Source organism: Brachyistius frenatus, unplaced genomic scaffold (genome assembly GCF_029030835.1).
Source record: "Brachyistius frenatus isolate BFR_SWC_R1_liver_20210118 unplaced genomic scaffold, ASM2903083v1 Contig_30, whole genome shotgun sequence".
In the NCBI taxonomy this organism is placed as follows: domain Eukaryota; kingdom Metazoa; phylum Chordata; class Actinopteri; family Embiotocidae; genus Brachyistius; species Brachyistius frenatus.
This window is the reverse complement of record NW_027210629.1, coordinates 457,484-480,720: the sequence shown is the minus strand read 5'-3', so window position 1 is coordinate 480,720 and position 23,237 is coordinate 457,484. Positions and strand designations below refer to the sequence as shown.

Below are 23,237 nucleotides of genomic sequence, written 5' to 3'. Positions count from 1 at the left end.
CCAGGAGCTGTTAATATGTGAGAATCATGCACGCATTTTTATGTCTTTAATTAATCAGGAGATCGCTCCATGCACCTGCACCAACACTTTGGGAACGCGTATCAAGTTTTTGCCCTGACAGAAAGATGGGAAACACAGAGGCCATCAAAGGTTTTGACCTCAATCAAACCAGGACATCGCATCTTATGAGGCCGATCTAATAGGGCGCGAAGAGTGGTCATCAATAATCCGAACAGTGTTTTCCACGTGATCCAAGAACAACAAAACTGTGTTTATTTTGAAATGCTTCACCGTCACGAAGTTGAGAATATATTTGGTAAATCTCTGTGTTGACGAAGTGTCTAACAGCTGCCTGACTAGTCATCATTATTCATCATCGCTACATTAAGAATCATCTGCAACAGCTGCAGACTTTCAGTTGAGCAGCAAACTGCCACTGATTGTAACCCTGTCTTGTTCTTCTCACTGTATCTTAATGAAGCCTCACATCTATTCTGCCCTTGTCAGCACTTGTTAACCTACACATTGATTCTCCTGCACTACTGTACATCTCCTTTAATTAAAGACACCGGCTAATCTGGCTTCCCACCAAGCTGTGTTTGTGAGCACGTAGCTGTCATCTCAACATGACTGAGGCTAAATATAGCCAGTTACATTTACATGTATTGACGAAATGAGATGTGAGGTCATCAGAGGATTGTTAAAACTAGTTTGACACCTGCTGACTTTCACCAAAGACTTTTAAAAGATAAATATTTCAGTGTACAGAAATCTGGGCTCAATCACAGTAAAAAAATAATTATATTCCAAATATAATTTTGTTAAGACCCACTGAGACAAGGGTGGATATAGACAAAATGTCAAATATTTTGACTTCAGTCTATGCATCTTTTAACCTGAGGCTAGACTTCAACTTGGAGAAAAAGAAAGCCTGAACCAGAATAAGAGAAAAAATGCAATGCAAGATTTTATTTTTCTCATGTGAAACCATAAAACCACATTTGTATTTTAAAGAGCCTTTTAATAAACTCTAGATTTTAAAGGCATAAAAGTGCTAACAGTAAAAATAAAATGCCCAAACAGGTTAACAAGTATGGGCTTTATGATCACAACTTATGATTACAGCAACTGAATATGTCAAAGAATAAAATGTGGTAAAAGCAGAAAAAAAAAACCACCTCTTTTGTTGTCCCTTTGTTGGGAATAAATCATTTTTCTACAATATGTTACCCTTAAAGAAGAAACTGTTGATGCAAAAGAAAGAATCAAATATGCCGTCACTGTGGTGAACTGATTATATAAAGTCATCCGAGTAATTTTTTTTCCCTCTTTGAACAGTTGAAATGCAGAGATGCCTTTACAAAACTATTCTTATTTCAGAATATGGATATTAATTTAATGTTAGGTTTGGCAAAAAAAAAAAAAAAAAATTCTACATTTGCTAACAACATATTTGGACAACATATGCACAAACAATAAAAACAATTATCTCCCAGAGTCAGTTATAGTCTGGAAACAAACTGCAGCATTAGCAGCTGCTGCTTGTTTGCATGTGTTTCATGTGTCAGACTCCCACTGTAAGCAATAAAAACCCTGATCAGCTTACCTCTGTTTTACAATTATCAAGAGATCTCTCAGGGACAGCGTCAAGTTTCAACAGAACTAATTAGATCTAATAAGGGCTCAAAAAGTAGAACCAGCGCTTGGGTAAAGGAGGCAATAAAAATGCTTTTGCCTCACAAAGACAGTATGAATAGTCTTCATGAGGGGACAGCGGAAGGACACAACACAATATGCCTTCATCCCACACGAAACATGTGTTGGTGCTGTGTGAGGGATGAGAACCGAACGGGAAAAAGGACCCATGTGAGCATCGATCACTTTTATCCCCCTGGTCTGTTTGCATATTTTAGACCTATAAACAACATGAATGATGTGCCGTGTAATGCACCATAATCGAGATTTATTCAATCTTGTGCGGAGGGGGTAGGGGAAGGAGATGCTCGCAATCCGAGGATCAGGAGCGGCTGTTGTGGCCGTGTGTGTGCGTACTTGGGTGTGCGTGCGCACTGTGATTTATTTGATTTAATTAGATCGCCGATGTAAAACAGCTCGCAGGGAAAGAAAAAAAAAAAAAAAAAAAAAGGTAAAAACGAGTGCCGAGAGAGGCATAAATAACACCAGGCTCTTATCCCATCCACTCTACCTTTTTTTTTTTTTTTCTTCCTCTGCCTCTCGCTTTCTTTCAACTCGCTCATTGTTCGTTTGCCCGTATACAATCTCTCATTTTTTTTCTCCCTCTTCCACTTGTCTCTTTTTCACTCACCTCATCCCCCTTTTTTTTTTTTTACTTTCTTCTGTCTCAGTTTTACTTCTCACCAACCTCCCCTGCCCCCCGCCTCCCTCTGCTCCGCTCCCAGCTGAATAATGATAGGGGGTAAACACCTCATTAGGCTAAAAGGCCCACAGGAACAATCAGAGACACGGTACTCTGTCGAAACTGCTCCTCTAAATGTTCAGAGAGACATTTTGAACACTGCAGGACAACGAGGCATCCCACACAGGAGAGGGGGGAGTGGGTGGGTTGAGTCATTCAGTGGAAAGGTTACTTCAAATCAAACGACTGAACTGTATCTTGACAACAAGCCTCTACCTGCACAGTGTAATGTGTGCGTCTTCTGCAGGTTCTTGTTGTTGCAGCCTTCCTCCCTTTCTTTGTGTTTAAGGATCGAGAACACACACATTCACAGGCAGCCACGAATAGCTGATTTATGGTGAGTGATCAGCGGAGAAAAGCAGCATAAATCTACACTTTTCAGTTGGAACAGCCAGTATGAGTGGTTTGACACCGTGAACCGCCTGCATCACCTCATCACAGCCAACCATCTCTACAGATATGAGGTCAGGAACTTATTTCACTTCATCTTTCATCCGTTTTCACATATATATATATATTGCCGGAGTAACTTTTATTCCCTCTTTTTTCTACCTTTCAACGTGATGGACTTTCCAACAAATATATCACCGTCCTTGATTTGAAAAAGAACGTGTCGCCACTGCTCTGTGGTGTATCTTAAGATTTCAGCGACCTCTGAATCACAGAAAAACAAGGTGTGCCCTTGTGTTTGACCAGAGCTGTTCTGTGTGAGCCCACTCAGTCGAACGTACGAGATAAATAAAGGTACAGTACAAGTAAAAAGACACATCCCATTTTACAGTGAGGCAAATGTTTCATCATGCCAAAGCAAGGCTCATTACCACATTATAGCTTGTTTGTTTACAAAAATTGAAGAGTAAAAAGGACAAGTTGAGAGACGTTATGTGCCGGATTTTTTTGGGGGGGGCTGGCAAACAGTCTTCACTGTGCGGTTGCCAAGAAATCAGCAGATAAGGTATAGTTTCCCCCACCACTACTCCACACAACTTTCAACGCTCTTCTTGATTCTCCAGCCGACAGGAGTTTGAAAGTATCAGAGCACTGTACACTTAGTATTTCATACTAATGCTGCAGCCACACATCATCTCTGGATGTTCAGTGAAACCAAGTCTACAGCACCAAATAACTCCATGACAACAGATGAGCTACCACAAACTAAACGTTGTGTGTAGATTCAGGAGGAGGATGTACATGCAGTTGCTTCTTTGGGTTTAAAAGTTATGCGACATATACGCTAATCAGCCAAAACATTAAAACCATTGGTGAATCCGAGTGAGAGGTGTTGTTTTATTTGAATGAAGACTTGTTATTTGTGGCGCTGTTGAACTGCACTGGGCTATACTGAGAGGGCATCCCTAATATTTGGTCCCTTAAAAGATCTAGGATGATAAAATGTTAGGAACACCTAAGTATTCGAACTGAGTACAGTTTAACAGCACCACAAATTACAGTCTCTAAAATATATCAACAACAACTTGTAATCCTTATGGAGGGAGGATTTACAGCTGGGCTGTTGTTTTATAACTTTACCCGCCAGTGGTGTTTAATGTTTTGGCTGATCGGTGCATGTGTTTGAAACAAATAGCGAGGCTAATTTGATGTATGAGTAAAGCATATCAGCGTGGCAGAAAATTGGAACCTGTTTTTTATATGACTTTAACAACTGTTTCTTTAGTAGTTATCACGGATATCGCATGCACTGGTTTGTTGGCATTAAATAAAACATGATTTCTGACAACCACGGCCTCAGGAAGCTAAGACGCATCCTGTGCGAGTTCAAATCGGGCTCAAGGCACGTAATCCCGTGCCACTGTTTACCCAGCTGTCCTCTTATCAGGCAATACAACCAGAAAAATCGTCCCACCACTTTGTCTCCTTTATGTCAGATTGGATCTTTTGATTGCTGCTGTATGAAAACAACGTTCCCTGTGGACAAGACGTCCTTTTAAAGAGCAACATAGTATGGAAAGACTCGAGGCAATATTCAGATTAATGGCTTTTTAATTGTTATTGATTAACAAAGGGGTTTATAAAGAGGGAACTGATCCATAAAAACAGCTAAATCAGGGTGTCAAACTTGTCATTACTGGAAATAAACAATGAAGGAACAATCAGCTGTAGATACAAGGCTCACTGTACCTATTTGACTTAACACACAATAAAGACCAGTCTTCTTCTTCCAAACTGGTGCCTAAAACAGAAAAAAGTAAAAAAGAAAAGGTCTGTTAAATTTTAGGTTGAAAAAGTGACAAGTTATTAGCTGTTCGAATTAGCCAATCAACTGTGAAATTTCCTGTGAGGGCAATTTCTAACTCTTGAAAAACTGAAGACTATTACCAGAAACAACAGCTCTAGGGATCGACTCTGTGCTGCTATTTATATATATATATAAATTTTGAGCTTAGACACACACACACACACACACACACACACACACACACACACACACACACACACACACACACACACACACACACACACACACACACACACACACACACACACACACACACACACACACACACATGCTAAAATGAACCGATTGGACAGGCTACGTTGGTTAACTAGGAGTAGAAACAATGTAATTCAAACAGAGAGACACTCAAACAACCTATGACATTTTTCAGGGATTATTGTCTTTATCTAGCCTGTTTAGAAATCCTCCTCAAGTTTATTTTGAGTTCCAATACACATTACCATTGCAATAGCTAGAGCTCACCCCATTTCCCTTTATTTAATTCATAAACTTAGTAAAATTACAATTTAATAATTGAAAATAAGCTCCCTAATTATCTATTATACATTCAACAGGAATGGATGTAACCATGAATATTCCTGAGAAATCAGCTTTCCCCAGACTATGAATTGAAATGTGATGACCTTAAGGCTGACCGTTTACCCTACTCACCTTTCACCTCTAAACTTTGACCCACAAAAAGCTCTAAGAAGGGCTGGTGGCGATGGAGGCGTTGGGTGTGACAGCGTTGGTCTTGTGGGCTGTTAGACACCCAGTGTCCACACAGGAGGAACAGCAGGGACTCAGAGGGTTGTTGAGCGTCACGTTGAAGGTGCCCTTCAGCACTGTGTTCATAATGCCTGGACTCAACTGGCAGAGACACAAACAGGGATGAGAGATGATGAAGGTTGATGGAACTTAAAAGCAATACTCTATGGATGTGTGGATGTACGCACGATTTTAGCACACAAAAAAAGAAACAAAACAACAACAAAAACAATTCCACAATACAAATTTACATGTAGACACAAATGTACGGCGTGGTAAATACTGGAAATGCCGACATCAAAGTTTACACTCTTGGGTTAATAATAATGGTTGCGCTATTGGTTTGTTGTATATAATATATATAGATATTTAATGTACTGTATATATACTGTATGTACTGTGCATTTTATATTTTATATTTATATATTTTTATTTTTTTATTATTTTTTTTATTTTATTGCTTTTCTATTATTTATTCTATTGTTTCTATTATTGCTCCTGTATGTATGCTGTTGTGGCGAAAAAATTTCCCCTCGGGGATTAATAAAGTATATACCTACCTACCTACCTACCTAAAAAGTAAGAACAGGAGAGAAATATTCCATTTCAGGACAGGTGTTAAGACAAAAACATATAAACACAAACTTTAAGACGTTCATGGCAATGTAGACAGAATAAAGAAGGAAGCAAACACAAAAGAATACATGGATAAGTAAATGTGATGATTTATTTAATTAATACAATCACCCCCCCTTAAAACAGGAGTTAATCAACTGTTCCCGGTGTTTTCCACCAATCACTTTGGTTTTTACTGCATTTAATAGTCTAAAGAAACGTCATAGAAACTGTGTACAGTGTGTGAGCCTGCTCACCAAAGGCTTTACAATGTCTCCCAAGAAATGGAAACACAAAAAAAAAAGGTTCCCACAATGTGTTTGCTCCCCTTACATCACCTCAATGTCGTTCACCTAACTATATGTCAAAGTATTGGGTAAAGCATATTATTTTCACTAAGGTGTATTGCCAGCCGACCTGTCCAGGGTGCACCCTGCCTTCGCCCAAAGTGAGCTGGGATAGGCTCCAGCCTCCCCCCCCCCCCGTGACCCTTTTTATATATACTATTGAATTGATTAACTTTAACTTAAAAAATAGCTCAGAAAAAAATACATGTAGAGGATTAAACAACAGTGAGCTTGTTCACACCTGGAACCAGCATGCGTCCGGTGTGTTGCATAGATCAAAGGACAGGTGTGAAGGATCGCCTACTAAATAAGCAATAGAGTTAGTTTTATTGTTCATTTAGCCACAGCAACCCGCTCAAACCCGCTGGCATGATGAAATAATCGGAGCCGGAATCGACATGATCGGGTTGCAGCTGACGGTTTAGGTGGTCAGTTACATCCTTGAGTGTTCAGGCATTTACAAACATGAGATACGTAATCAGTTTTTTTTATTGGTGTCACATTAAAATGAGGCTCTGGTGAGCAAGGCTGATTTCTGTGCCTTCAACTCCTCTCTCCTTACGTTTCTACATGTTTTCACGTGTTTGATGTACTTGTTTGTTCACCCAGGACGCATGCTAATGTCAGGTCTGACTATGCTAAGTGATCACCTAAGAGCAGGGCTCAACTCTTCCTGATGTGCTTCGAGAGAGAGAGAGGTCATTGAGGTTGAATTCACAAGCCTGACACACAACAACTCACATGAATTATGAGTCTGTCAGACCCAGGTTTTACCACGGGGAACATGAAAAAATCCTACATTGTAAAAAAAGAAAAACACTGCATGAACTTCAAAGTCTGACCTTAAAATCACCTCACCATAAAATGTAGGAAAACAGAAGAAGTTCTCTATCTTTCTTTCTCTCTCTCTCTCTCTCTCTCTCTCTCTCACACACACACACACACACACACACACACACAGAGGCAAAGATGCAGACATACACACACACACACACACACACACACACACACACACACACACACACACACACACACACACACACACACACACACACACACACACACACACACAGAGGCAAAGATGCATACAGATGCTGCATGTACACACAGTTAACTTATCATCCTTCCCACCCAAGTACTGCCTGAGTAGCCTACCGCTTGTGTGTATAAAAGCCCCCCCCCCCCACACACACACACACACACACACTACCTTCCCCCAACCTCCCAGCACACATGCACACATCAGTATGCCAGAGGTGCCTCAGCAGGATTTAGGCACACTGCCGGGGCTGCTCAGATCTCAGTATTGATCCCAATGGGAAAAGGGTTGCAGGTTCAACTCCAGGTCACCCTCGGGGTTACCCAGGAGGTCGAGGGGATGGGGAAGATCCCTTGGAAGTGACGACACCATCGGCATGGCAATGATGAGGGAGATTACGGGATGTTTCACCGGGTCAAAGAGGTAGAGAAGGGAGAAGGGATTTCTGTGGGTTGGTGACTGGTGGGGATGATTATGTTACTCAATATGTATGCAGACATATACAAGTGTGCACGTGAGCACAGAGGACGGAGGGCTGGATGCAAAGTCTTTCCCATAACACACACACACACACACACACACACACACACACACACACACACACACACACACACACAAAGGAGGCTGATTTTCTATAGGTGCATGCAGGAATTTGCACATTGACTAGACACAAAGCAATGCCTTTATCGCATACAAACATGCCCACGAATTCACAAATCACTAAACAGACCCAGTCCGTATAGCTACAAGTAACTTTGTTCATCAGTGCCTTTAAACATAACCAGTTGATATTAAATAAGGGTTTGGCTTGATAAAAAAAAAAAAAACGACATGTTTAGAGACAGATTGCGGTTAAAATGAAATGATGAGATGGGATGTCAATCACATCTCCCAGCCATCCACGGAAATTCTCCCGTCACAGAACAACATCACACCAGCTCAGGCTTTGGTACTAAAAAGGGATCGTCATTAGGTTGCGTGAAAGCAACACAGCAACACACAGTAGGTCATTTTGAGCATTTGAGATCAGTTGGATTTCATCAGTTCAGTCAGCCAACAAGTTCAGATTCAACTGTAATGTGAACGTAGGCAGCATCAGTGTTTGACTTCTCGGCTCTGACCATGTCACTGACAATAATTATTTACCACCCTGGGGAACGTAAACACAGTGGACATGTTGAGGTGGATGTTGAGGTTGAGGTTCAGGCTTCTAAAATGCTCTGAGAAAATCAGCAAGTGACAGCATGACTCTCAGGTGAGCAGTGTGCTCCAGGCATGAGGCAAGAGAGTGAGCGCTGATGACTTCAGGGCGCCGAGTTGAAAAAGGTGCATTGCATATGTGCATTAGTGATTTGATTTAGCTGTCTGAACTGTGGTAGCTTACAGGCCTAAAAGAACATTCCAGGAACGTTAGATTCACTGTAATAGAAGAGCACTGCCTGTGTTTACAGTCTACAATAAAGATGGCAAGTGCAATGATAGCCACTTTTATGGAACAGCAGGGATTAAAAGTAGAAGTATGAAGACTCACACCGAGAAAGCCCACGTGAAGGCATAAACAGTGCACCGTTACAAATGTCTGATGAAATGTCAGCTCTTTTAAGGACCCCTTCTGTTCTAACTCATAATAAATGTCAAATAAACTTCTTTGTATTTGGCAGGCTTATATATCTCTGCAAAGATCACAGCATTTAATTATTTGTTTCTGCTCGACGTCTGCTCCCTGTGTCTTTTTATATTCACCCGTTCCATTCACACTCCTGTCTCTGTTAAATTAAGCCCAACCAATAAGAACAGTGTCGTGTGTGAGAAAGGCAATCAAGCCTACTTTCCAGAAACAGGTACCGCACACGGTGCATTTAATGGGAACACTAAATGAACCCTCACTGTGGACTAATGCCGCTCAAGTAGACAGCTTTGTGACACCACGCACATATATGGATGAATGCACATGCACACACGCTGATGCTGAAATAGCAACTGTTCCATTACACGACCGTCTGCTTCCGACTGCAGACGCTCAGAACACATTTTCAGCTGTTGAATTTAACAACCCTCTTCAGCAACTCAATTTGCTGCTGGCTGTCTCACTTTTTCTCGTCCTCCACGCATTTCCGCCACCTCTTCGACACCGTCTCACCGTTTCTCTCACCACTCCCTGCCTCTCTGCATCGCTCTCTCGTCACGATCACCCGGCGCTCTGCCTGCTTATTCTCCACTCTCTATTCTTTCTCCTCCTCTCTGCACCACTTCATACCATCTTTAACTCTGTAAGGCCCGTGGTGTCATATAGATTCACAGTCACTCAGCTAATCACTGAGGTGAGCGCCTAAGCATGCGTTACACTGGAAGGAAAAAAAAAAAAAAAAAAAAAAAGATGTGAACTTACTAAATCTAAACTGAGCCACACGATGGCTCACTCACAATGCGACGCATCAATCGATGGGACATGAAATCACAGCATGTTTTATATTAGTGTATGGAGCTAATTATACTGTGCATATGAATGAGCTCCACGTGAACATCTGGTCTTTCATCCAATCACAGGAAATATGTTCGTATGGCTTCCTGCAACAGATGTCATGGAGAATCTCCATTTCAGCTTGAGACATAAATTTATGACAGAAAGCCTGCAGTACAAACCGGAGGAGTGGAACCCCCCCCAAACATTGGAATATCCCTTTAGTCATAAATTGCCAAAGACATTTCTGCCATTTGTAGTTTCAGAAGCATCGCCAGCTCAGTTTAGATGTGTAGGAGGGGTTGCAACGTATGTTTCTCCATTGAGCTATTATGTACTGAATATGTGCTCATGCAGATGAGGGGGACTGGGGACTCTTCAAACTCACATTCAGCACACTGGAACAGTAGCCAGTCTTATGCAGTGTCTCTACTGCATGGGACCGGCTCAACTCTATTCTACTCATTTCAGTAGCAGGGACTTTTGGGGATTTTGTTTTCCAAAGAGGATAGTACCTCCTCAGTGTAGATGACCACTATCGCAACGCCACATGAAACTACTGTGACGTCATCTTCGTCGTGACACACACACTTGTTGGATCCCTTCATTGGCATTCAGATGAAGGAATGTCTGCATCTCCTCAACTGACCACAGCGTGGTTTTGCAGGTCACCATTTCACGATGAAGTCCAGTGAATAAAAAAATAGCTGTCGCTCAAGTTGTCCACAATTACCCATGAGTGATGATTTTAGTGACGGTTGTCTCTGACCACTTGGTGGTTACCATTTACTGTCAAACTTGCATGTCTTTGGACTGCAGAAAGAAACTAAGATGAATCTAATATAGGGACAGGAAACACAAGCAAACTCCACTCAAAGAGCGTCTGACCAGCCAGTGGAGCAGAACCTAGGGCCTTATCTACAGATCTGAAATTCAGGTTTACAGTAGGTGGCATCATTAATTCCATAAAAAAAAAAGTCTGGTTTTAAAGATCTAATCATGTAACCACACTCCAACAAATTTTTGCCAATTATCTGCCAACATTAACTCTCTCTGCAATGACTAAAGTGGCTCCACACAAACACTTGATGAGTCAAAATGGACGATTTTACTTGAAATCTAAAACAAGGGGAGGGGAAGGGAAGGGACAGGAGGGGATGGGACGGGAGGGGACAGGACGGGAGAGGAGAGGAGAGGAGAGGAGAGGAGAGGAGAGGAGAGGAGAGGAGAGGAGAGGAGAGGAGAGGAGAGGAGAGGAGAGGAGAGGAGAGGAGAGGAGAGGAGAGGAGAGGAGAGGAGAGGAGAGGAGAGGAGAGGAGAGGAGAGGAGGATCATATTAGATACTTCAACAATTTTACTAGCTGCTGTCAGTGGAAAAATTCCCACAGCTACAGTTTCCCTTGTAAAAGAAAGAAATGGAGCAGAGAGACAGCATGAGAGGCAGAGGAGGTCAGAGAGAGCAGTGATAGAAGCACATCCACAAGCATCCATCCACAAGTTAGAAGTTAGAGAAATGTACAGTACAGTGCAAAAGTTTAGGCACCTTGATGTCTCCGATTCTAACTATCAGGGAGGTGCCTGACTCTGGCCAAATCCCTCACACGGCATGACACCCACCCCCAGTCTACAACCATAAATCAAAAAGTCATAAAAAAAAAAAAGAAGCTATATTTAGTGACAACAAGAACACTAGGTTCTCCAGAAACAATTGACTGTCTGAATCGACAGAAGAGCTGTGCCAAGTTCTCCAAGATGACTGGAACAACCTCCCTGACAAATACCTTGAAAACTGATGCTGTTTTAAAGACAAAGGGTTGTTACACCAAATCCTGATTTGATTTAGCTTTTTTATGTTTGCTATGCTTTGAATAAAAACTGATAAATGAAAATGTGTCAATATACATGCAGCACTTTTGCACAGTATATGAAAAATATATGCAATGCATTCTGCTTAAATTACTGAGGTTTACTACTTACACAGTATGTATATATATATATAAATAAATATATATATATAGTTACTATAGTAACTGTGATTGTATTTGCTTTCTCAAGTTTTTAGCTAAGTAACATTAAAATGAATAAAATCCTGTGAGAAAATGAACTCTCACATGCAATTGTACCTAGGTCAAGTCTTGTTGAGTATGATGCTACAAGCTTGGCACCTATTTTTGGGCAGTTTCTACCATTTTTCTTTGCAGGACCTCTCAAGCTCATGTTTTTAGCTAAGTAACATTAAAATGAATAAAATCCTGTGAGAAAATGAACTCTCGCGTGCAATTGTACGTGGGTGGACACACAAATGCACCCGTTGCTAAGTTATGATGCAATTTACATCGAAAAGGAGGAAGTTGCTATTTTACATATTTAGAAAAGCCAGACTCATTACATTACATTTAGCTGACGCTTTTATCCAAAGCGATTTACAATAAGTGCATTTCAACCGTGAGGGTACAAAACCCAGAACAACAAGCATCATCCAATCATAATGTAGTCATTATAGGGTGTACACGGGGGTTACAAATATTAAAATCTCATAAAAACTTCCAAAAAGCCGACAGTTCTCACCCCTACTGTGCTGATACACTCAGTTATCTCAGCCACCACTACATTGTTTCCCTGATGTTGAGATTTTGTAATCAGATTTTTTTTTTTGGAAGAGGGCAAGTATTTTAAAAAGGATACTTAGAACACAGTTGGAAGAACCATCTGTCTATCGCTATCTGGCACATGCTAACTTCAACCAATCAGGTCACAGTTGGCTGTGCTTCTTGCTGTCGTCACACCTAAACCACACCCGTAACTGCCAGTAGGTCCTCCTCTGGACGCTGACAGGCCCAGACCACCACTGGTTCAGTCACAAAAGGATAACTTGAAGTCTCATGATGTAAAATATTTTGAAAATTTAGAGTCAACTGAAATTCAGTGTTTTGGGGTTTATTAAGGCTTCTTTAGTTTCCCCATCAGAATCCTCATTAAGCATGTGTTATTTGAGAGCTCCTGCAAAGAGCAAAGCCTTTTCAGCAAAATCAAACTGTATAACCATTTGCAGTAAATTACAGCAAATTATTTCTCACACTATTTTAAAGGTCAGAAATTCCGTCGTAAAAATGAAGCATCTTTAAAATAATCTTCATCGGTGTGACGAGCAGCAAATGGATCAAAGGACAACCCAGGACAACAACACACACTGTATAATTGAAGCAAATTGGTTGTGACACCCAAACCACATTTACATAGCTAAATAATCAAAATATATCAGGGAGAATGAGAAAGGAGGGACATAGAGGTGGAAACAGGCGAAGCAGTGAGAAGAGAGACAGACAGTGAACTGGGGAGGAGAAGACAACAGAAATGAATCTACTCAGAGACAGCAGGCAGACCGGGAGACAGGCAGACAGAGAAAAAGAGAAAAAAAAGAGCTCCGTGATAACATTACACCCATGGACATGAACATGACAACGAACTGTGTAGTGAGGCTTGAATCAAACTGAGGTTTTGTCTTTGATGTTCACCAGTCAAAGTCAGCAGAGACTGGAAGCAACATTAGCTCTTTCAATCACCTCAGACACACACAGCACCAGCAGCTGAAATCCAAAGATGTAATTCCAATTAAAACACTCAAATAAAGCAGACAGATTAGACTCTGATTAGGTTTCATTACAGGTAAATCATGCTTCAACCACAACGTGCATTTGTCCCTGTCAGCAGTCTATGGTGGCTGCAACTTTACACTTTTCCCAGTTTAATTCACCCAGGCAGGTCAATTAGGAACAAACTCTCCCACAAAGTGAAAAGCTGTCTCGAGCAGGAAACCATATCATTCAACCTCGTGTTGTTGGTGGAGACAGGTCAAAAGCTTTGGATTTTTTTTTTTTTTACAAAGCAATCAATTCATTCTGCACAGCTCATGGTCACAGAAAAATATGATAGATTCTTAGAGGATTACAACATAAGCAGTGCCAGACATACAGTGTACTGCATCTTGTACAGACACCAGACACACAAACTGTGAAAGCAACATCTGTGTACACATACATCTCAGCACACTCTCATTTTTAGTTACCTAGAGACACCTTAAAATCCAGGGATATACATGCTGTAAATACACTTACTGTATGTCCTTCAACTTGCTAATGCTGAATGTTGTTGTCATGTATAATTGAAGTTTAGTAGGAAGTAGGAATGTTTTACAGGACTGACATGTAATCATAACAGCATCATTACCTGATAAGTGGCAGGTCCAGGGTTGGTGTTCATGGAGTCCTTGAATCGATTCTCTCTGGAGGAGATCAGAGTCATCTTTGAGAAGGATTTCACGCTGGGGTTGTACTGGCCGGGGCCTAATGAACACAGACAAAAGCTAAGCTTCAAACTACAGAATTTTATATTGAGCTGAGTCAGGAAAGGCGAGCATATACCCACAAGCATACAATGTGATGCAGACATACTGCTTCATTTGGGCCTGATTTACTAAGATCTCAAATAAAGGGTATTAAATTGCGTGTTTATTCCAAAGGTTTGCACATATATTTTGCACCTGTTTTGCAGGTGATTTACAGAGAGTAATTGCTTCTTTGATATAAGTTGCAAATCACTCTATTTAAATGAGGTATTTGCGTGTGTCATTGCTGGACAGACGATATGTCTAAATAATTCATGCCTCTGGCATTAAAAACTTCTACAGAGGTGGAAAATCACGTTCTCTACGTATTCTTTAGTTTCCTGCGTCTGCTTCTCACCACGATAAGAGCAGCCGTCTCCCCTAATGTGCGCATCTGATTAATACATTCCTTTCAGTCGTACTAAAATACACAACAATCACTTCTCCTATTTAGTAAATATAATTGTGGGTGCTAAATTTATGTATTTATATTTCCTGTCCCAGTACTTTGCACGTTAAAGTGGAAATGCCCAATATTACATATGTATTCAGGAAAACACGCAAAATCAACGTGTGTTCAATTACACATTTGGAAGACGCAATCCTTACTGCACGTCGTTAGTAGATCAGCTTGGACATTTTTTTGCAGGTGGTGTGGAGTTTGCACAGGATTTTACACACACAAACCTTTAGTAAATCAGGCCGTTTGTGCTTTACTGCCTGGCACCCAGACATTATATAGAGTTCACTCTGTATAGGTCAATGAAAAACTGCTCTGAGGTGCTTTCAGTGGCTGCTGTACAGATATCCATGCACATACAAACACATTAAGAAATACCACAAATATACAGTGCATCCGGAAAGTATTCACAGCGCTTCACTTTTTCCACATTTTGCTATGTTACAGCCTTATTCCAAAATGGATTAAATTCATTTTTTTCCTCAAAATTCTACACACAATACCCCATAATGACAAAGTGAAAAAAGCTTGTTTAAAATGTTTGCAAATCTATTAAAAATAAAGAACGGAAATATAACACGTACATAAGTATTCACAGTCTTTGCTCAATTCTTTGTTGAAGCACCTTTGGCAGAAATTACAGCCTCAAGTCTTTTTGAGTATGATGCTACAAGCTTGGCACCTATTCTTGGGCAGTTTCTCCCATTCTTCTTTGCAGGATCTCTCAAGCTCCATCAGGTTGAATGGGGAGCGTCGGTGCACAGCCATTTTCAGATCTCTCCAGAGATGTTCAATCAGGTTCAAGTCTGGGCTCTGGCTGGGCCACTCAAAGACATTCACAGAGTTGTCCCGAAGACACTCCTTTGTTATCTTGGCTGTGTGCTTCGGGTCGTTGTCCTGTTGGAAGATGAACCTTCGCCCCAGTCTGAGGTCCAGAGTGCTCTGGAGCAGGTTTTCATCAAGGATGTCTTTGTACATTGCTGCATTCATCTTTCCCTCCATCCTGACTAGTCTTCCAGTTCCTGCCGCTGAAAAACATCCCCACAGCATGATGCTGCCACCACCATGCTTCACTGTAGAGATGGTATTGGCCAGGTGATGAGCGGTGCCTGGTTTCCTCCAGACATGACGCTTGGCATTCAGGACAGAGTTCAATCTTTGTTTCATCAGACCAGAGAATTTAGTTTCTCATGGTCTGAGAGTCCTTCAGGTGCCTTTTGGCAAACTCCAGGCGGGCTGTCATGTGACTTTTACTGAGGAGTGGCTTCCGTCTGGCCACTCTACCATACAGGCCTGCTTGGTGGAGTGCTGCAGAGATGGTTGTCCTTCTGGAAGGTTCTCCTCTCTTTACAGAGCAACGCTGGAGCTCTGTCAGAGTGACCATCGGGTTCTTGGTCACCTCCCTGACTAAGGCCCTTCTCCCCTGATTGCTCAGTTTGGCCGGGCGGCCAACTCTAGGAAGAGTCCTGGTGGTTCCAAACTTCTTCCATTTACGGATGATGGAGGCCACTGTGCTCATTGGGACCTTCAATGCTGCAGACATATTTCTGTACCCTTCTCCAGATCTGTGCCTCGATACAATCCTGTCTCGGAGGTCTACAGACAATTCTTTGGACTTCATGGCTTGGTTTGTGCTCTGACATGCACTGTCAACTGTGGGACCTTATATAGATGGTGTGTGCCTTTCCAAATCATGTCCAATCAACTGAATTTACCACGGGTGGACTCTAATCAAGTTGTGGAAACGTCTCAAGGATGATCAGTGGAAACAGGATGAACCTGATCTCAATTTTGAGTGTCATGGCAAAGGCTGTGAATACTTACTGTATGTACATGTAATTTTTTTTTTCATTTTCTTTTTTAATAGATTTGCAAAAATGTCAAAAAAAAACTTTTTTCACGTTATCATTATGGGGTATTGTGTATAGAATTTTGAGGGGAAAAAATTAATTTAATCCATTTTGGAATAAGGCTGTAACATAACAAAATGTGGAAAAAATGAAGCGCAGTGAATACTTTCTGGATGCACTGAATATAGTATACTCAGTTTTTCAGGAGAAAAAACTGTACAAAGCAATTTCCACTTAGGGAGGGAACCTTCACACTAATTTCAGAGAAAGGCCTCAAAAGGAAGAAAATAAGCCTCAGGGGTTTATCCATTACACAACATTGCTTCTATAAACCCTTTATATTTAAAACTCTAACTGAAAACCCAAAATTTTCAGCAATTATGGAAACAACTTTTACAATCGATTTTGAAATGGTTTGATGGACCCCTCGGCTTTGGATCAGATTCATTGCATTTAGAGTTATGATAAGACAAATACAGAGGAGGAATTCATCACCAGCCCAACACGGTTTTACCGTAAGAAAGCAGTAGGTGCTCGGCTGACCTAACGACTAAACGCAATCAACTTATGATTACACAAACAAAGGGTGACATTCAAAGTTACAAACAAACATGAGCCAACGAAAAAATTGTAACTGCACAATAAAAACACCTTGAGCAATTGCTAATGTCACAGAGCATTATGAGTGGCACAGTCTTTAATTTATGTACGTGTGCTTCAACAACAATGAATAGTTAAATGCTCTTACTATCATCAGAAATGTGATCTCAGCAGACCCAGCTTGATGGGGAATATAATGTTCCCTAATGTTCCACATACTGTAGGGCTGTTCATAAATGCAAATTCAATAATGGACAAAATAGATTGTATGTGTGTGTCTACGCGTGCATGTGTGTCCATCTGTTTGTGTCTGCATATTTGCTGCTTCAGTGTGTGTGTGTGTTCTTGTACAAAGAAGAAACACTTCTGCAAACAGTCCAAATCTATTTATATGCAAATTGGATTTTGGTTAAACGGTTTGGGGTGCCTCATGGGTTGAGTCCCTTGGTGAAATGGGGCTAGTCATAAATTATCCAAGTAAGTCATGAATCTATCAATTTTGAAGCAACATTTTTCAATGGGAGTGTAACTGAGGTAAATATTAGGTTAGAGGCCCACAGAGATGGAGCTAATTGGACTGCATGAGGGTGAAAGGGGGGAGTTGTACAGTTTCAAAATGTTCAAAAACACTGAGAAGAAAAAAGGGACAAACGAACGCACAGACAGACAGATCACTCTTTATGTAATGTTGTTCAGTGTGTACATCACCTGGCACGCTGGGGTCATATCGTAGGAAGATATTTTCTCGCAGTGCAGCAGAGAGGAAGCAGCTCTGTCGTTTCTTAGCTCCTTCACCTCGGGGTTCTTGGTAAGAGTGGCCATTAACCTTCTCAAGTGTCTGAGTCACATTGTAACTGTTGGGTGGAGGAGAATCCTACAGGGAGGGGAGGGGAGGGGAGAGGAGAGGAGAGGAGAGGAGAGGAGAGGAGAGGAGAGGAGAGGAGAGGAGAGGAGAGGAGAGAAGAGAAGAGAAGAGAAGAGAAGAGAAGAGAAGAGAAGAGAAGAGAAGAGAAGAGAAGAGAAGAGAAGAGAAGAGGAAACGACGAGAGGAAACAACGAGAGGAGAGTTTTAGTTTCCATGCATATGTACATGACAAAAGTAGTCTTCAACCATGCTAGCAGCTCTGTAAAGTGATACCAAGGCATGCTTCTCCACAAAATGAAGAGCAATGACAGACACATGGGTGATTTCCAACATATCATAGGTAATTTCAGATATATAGCCATAACAATCTTGTTCTTTAATGAATTGCTAATAATTAAGAGCCAAGTCGTGGAGGCACCCTTGCTAATATGAACAGGTAATGGATCCCAGTTGTAGAAATTTAGATCTGAAATGGGAAATGGTTGAATCATGTCACCTAGTTAGAAAGTTGCTCTACCACTGCTGCAGAGGAATCTCAGTTACTGGGGATTTGTCTTTTCATTTTTTTTTTTTTTTTTTAATAATTGATGTCTAAGGCTGAATATAGCTGCACAATCCATTTATCCTAAACATAGCAGAGCTGTCATTTACCTCAAACTGTCATTTCCCGACTGCTGTTTTCACCGTCCCCTCCTAGATAGCCATCCATCTTTAATCATTGCTAACCCAGGCCATTTAGCTTTTCATTATAGACACAGCAGGAGGATAAGGAGGCAAGCACAGCAGGTGCACGACAATACAACTTCACAAATGCACAGAGATAGTCAATTTACAGGCTCACACAGAAACGGATTCTGTGTGACGCTGAAAGCATCTGAGGCATTTCTGAGAAGAACCCGAATGATAGTGAGGAGATCTTTATCCCCTGTTACTGTTTCCTATAGTTCAACTTGGTGTATGTCTTGGTGTGTGTCTGTGTGTCCACACACCTGTGGACACACACACGTGGACACACACACGCACAAGTACACGAAGACACACGCACCTGCCGAGGAGCCCTATGGTTCGTAATTATACCTGAATATGAAAAAACCCACTGCTCGCAGTGGTAGTCATCAACTATTGACAGCACTCAGGTTAACTTTAATTACACACTCTCGACATTTGGACAGCTTAATACTTACCTTCCTACCTGTACATTCACACACACAAACACACACACACACGTATACACACGCACACACACACACACACACACATACACGTATATATATATATATATACACACACACACACACACACACAACTTTTCTGTCACATTGCCCTTGACTGAAAAATATCTCAGCGCATATAGACTGTAGATGCCAGATACACATTTGTGGCAGGCAGTCAGCCAGTGACAAAGAATAACTGAAATTAAATATTGATGTGATGCTAGCACCAAGACAGGTCACAAATTTTGACTTTATATTTTTGATGCATGCAAAAAGTTATGTATAAAATTAAAGTCATAGTTCCAGCTTATCAAGACCATGTAGAACTGGAAATAGAGCATGAGAAAAATCATTAAAACAAGTCTTGGTATAATACTGAATAAACTAAGAGGTAAATACTAAATTTAATGGGATGCACTGCAGCAGAAATGCATCGATTGCCTGCATACAGTATGTCCTGAATTTGATACTGCAAAGGCACAGGGCAAATTAATGTTATGAATGAGTTGAGCCCAGCTAAAAATCCATGTCAAGCAACTAGTCAAAACAGATGCAGAAACAGAAATTCTTTACCCATCAAAGATTTACAAACGTAACTGAAAAAAAATATTTGCATCTGAAGTTGGTTCAAGCTGGATCTGACATTCTTGATAAACTTTTAAAAATAAATTATAAAAACCACAAATTCAGTTTCCAAACTAATATGTTAACGATGTAACTGTATAACTATAAAATGTGTTCACATTCTCCCCTTGAATAATGGGCAGAAATGTGTTTTTGCAGAACATCATGATGTCACAATAAAGTTGACCCATGACCTTGTGAATGTAAAATGCCATATCTTCTAAATTTCACTGCCGTGTTGGAGTTTTCCCCGGAGAACGAGAGGGTCACCTGCGGCCGTGTGTCTTGGACACTCGGGTGAAGAAAGGAGCAGAGCTGTCAACTGATCACCAGCTGGTGATGAGTTGGATCAGTTGGCGTTGGAGTGGGCTGGAAATACCTGGCAAACCCAAACATGTAGTGAGGGTGAACTCGGATCGTCTGGCAGAGGCCCCTGTCCTCCAGAAGAACTTCTCACACACCCCGTGGGAGGTTGGGCACCATGTTCAAAGCCTCCATTGTGGACACGGCCACGAGGAGCTGTGGTCGTAAGGTCATCGGTGCCTGTCGCGATGGCAACCCGAGAACTCTGTGGTGGACACAGGGGATGAGGGAAGCTGCCAAGCTAAAGAAGGAGGCCTTTCGGGTCTGGCTGGCTCAGGCGACTCCTGAAGCAGCTGAGAGGTACCGGGAGGCCAGAAGGGCTGCGGCTGCAAAACTCAGGTGTGGGAGGAGTTCGGGGAAGCCATGGAGAAGGACTTTCGGTTGGCCTCAGGGAACGTCTGCCGGAAACCAGTGGATTGCTCCCTCCGGGTGGGGACGGGGTGTCTGCCCCCAATGAAGGAGTTGAAGTATCTCTCGGTCTTGTTCACGAGTGAGGGTGGGGCGGAGCGGGAGTTCGACAGGCAAATTGGGGCAGGCACTGCACCGGATTGTTTTGGTGAAGAGGGAGCTGAGTCGAAAGGCGACGGTTTTAATTTATCGGTCGGTCTACGTTTTCACCCTCACCTATGGTCATGAGCTCTGGGTAGTGACCGAAAGAACAAGATTGCGGTTACAAGCAGCTGAAATGAGTTTCCTCTGCAGGCTGGCCAGGCTCAGCCTTAGAGATCGGGTAAGGAGCTCGGTTATCAGGAGGGAGCTCGGAGTAGAGCCGCTAGTCCTTTGCGTTGAAAGGAGTCAGCTGAGGTGTCTCGGGCATCTGATCAGGATGCCTCCTGGGCGCCTCCAAATGGAGGTTTTCCGGGCACGCCCAACTGGCAGGAGACCTCTGGGCGGACCCGGAACAGGCTGGAGGGATTATATATCCCAGCCAGCTTGGGAACGCCTCAGGATCGAGAATGCTCGATCTGCTGCCACCGCGACCCGAGAAAAGGGAAGGATGGATCACTTCTCCATTTTATTCTGTTAAACATTTGTGTGAAATTTTGTCATAATTAGCCTATGAATTTTTGAGTTATGGTCATCCAGTCGCCACGGTGGAGGCATAAAAATCTCATCTAAACAATACAGCTGAACAATCCTTCTGTTTGTCATTGTAGTGGCGTTCTCTGTGCAACCCAAACTGTTCAAAGTACACAATTCTGGATCACTTGCAATGAACAAGGAGGAAGAATTTCCAACAGTGTAAAAAGTATCCTATATTTCTTGGCTATTGGAAAGTGCCAGCTGCATAACTGGTGATTACACAATATTCTAGTCATTCTATCCAAAATTCAGCTATTTCTTGTCCTGAAAATACATTATGATAACTGATTCTTTTCTGTCTATTTCTACCTGCAGTGATGTAACTAGAATGTTTCTACAAGGATCAGCAGCATATTATATTGTAGCATTTATCAAGGTAAAAGATACTAAATGAAAGAACATTCTCCATTACATGGCCAGCCTCAAAAGAATAATAAAAAAAAAATGCTCACACAAATTGTGATGTTTCTTTATCTTCTTACAGTATAGCATTTCCTCCACATCATTCTCTCCCACTAATGACTCAAGTACACCTGACAGAGGCAATACTAACGATATGGTGGTATGTGCAGTGACAACTTTGACTAATGGCCAGCCACAACTTGTGTGCAAGTGTGTGCGCTAGCATTACATCTCATTCTTCATCCTCTCATTACTCTTAAAATCTTTCATTCTTCCTTGCAGGGCAAAATGCTATTTTCAGACTCTGAAATTCCATATTTCACATCTTTGCACTAGAAATATATATTTTGACTGTGTATGTGTGCTAATGAGTGTGTGTGTGTGTGTGTGTGTGTGTGTGTGTGTGTGTGTGTGTGTGTGTGTGTGTGTGTGTGTGTGTGTGTGTGTGTGTGTGTGTGTGTGTGTGTGTGTGTGTGTGTGTGTGTGTGTGACACATCCAAAACACCTATTACATATCCACATATTCATTAAATTAATCACTACTTCTGTGCTCTGACAGGCTGAGCTCTGATTCATGTGGCATTTTCATCTTCCCCAGTTAAAAATAGATTTGGTAGTTTACAATGAGTATTTGGTTTGGCTTATGGAAGCTAAAGCTTTGAAAGGTTGATGCCACCCTGAGGCTTATTTATGAATCTTTTCGGAACTAACTACATAAAACTGAAGTCAAACTTTCCACTGTGAAAAGGTAGATGTGCTGGTAGTTTGTGTTTTAAAAGCTGCAAATCCTTAAACTGGCTATTGCACTTTATCCTCAGTCTGCATCCTGTGCGGAGAATGAACAGGCTGGATTTCCCTGTTTGGAGTTTAACAAATAATAATGGTTACTTAGGATAAAAGAAACTTATTTGAAGGCAAGAGGAGCAGCATTTCAAGAAAGTCTGTACAAATACTGAACAATGAGCACATTCCTGAATTCATGGTTAGTTTGGTGTACCATGCAGCTGAACTTAAACATGAAGTAATATCGGTCAGTATTTCTCTCTTTTGCAGTTTATAACTTCAGTTGTTGTTTTTTTTAAACTTGTATAAGCTCAGCGTGTTTTAAATGTTCTATAAGTTGTTTCCTCATGTTCAATAACACTGGTTGACAAAGACTTTCTCCCATGTAACAAAAAACGTTATTTACGTACTTTTTCACACTGTATCTAAACATGTTAAAGGGTTTTTTGGTTCACCCATAGCATTTAGTTTTATTATACTCACTCGGACATGGAAAAGGGGTACCGATGAATGTTGATCCCCTTTATGTTGGCAAGCTATTGCTGGATACAACAGAGGGATGTTCCTGAGGCCAAATATAGGTGAAAATCATTTACTTTTTTCAAGTAAGTTTGTACATATTTTAAGTGTAACAACACCCTTATTTTTGATGAAGTAATGTAAACTCTGCGACTTAAAAACCATGCCTGATAGAAAAATTCAAAAA

At 41.4% G+C, this 23,237-nt stretch overlaps 1 protein-coding gene across 1 annotated transcript in view; it reads right to left on the bottom strand.

Annotated features, from left to right (window-relative positions):
- Positions 1-4,426: 4,426 nt before the first annotated feature.
- The window catches only part of stpg2 (sperm-tail PG-rich repeat containing 2), a 59,055-nt gene continuing 40,244 nt past the window's right edge, over positions 4,427-23,237 (bottom strand). The window contains exons 11-14 of the mRNA XM_069699420.1: positions 17,906-18,071; positions 14,131-14,246; positions 5,346-5,543; positions 4,427-4,628 (exon numbers count right to left, since the gene is read on the bottom strand). Coding sequence (XP_069555521.1) covers positions 5,379-5,543; positions 14,131-14,246; positions 17,906-18,071 — 447 coding nt within the window. The 3' untranslated portion in view covers positions 4,427-4,628; positions 5,346-5,378. The remainder of the gene's footprint in view (positions 4,629-5,345; positions 5,544-14,130; positions 14,247-17,905; positions 18,072-23,237) is intronic.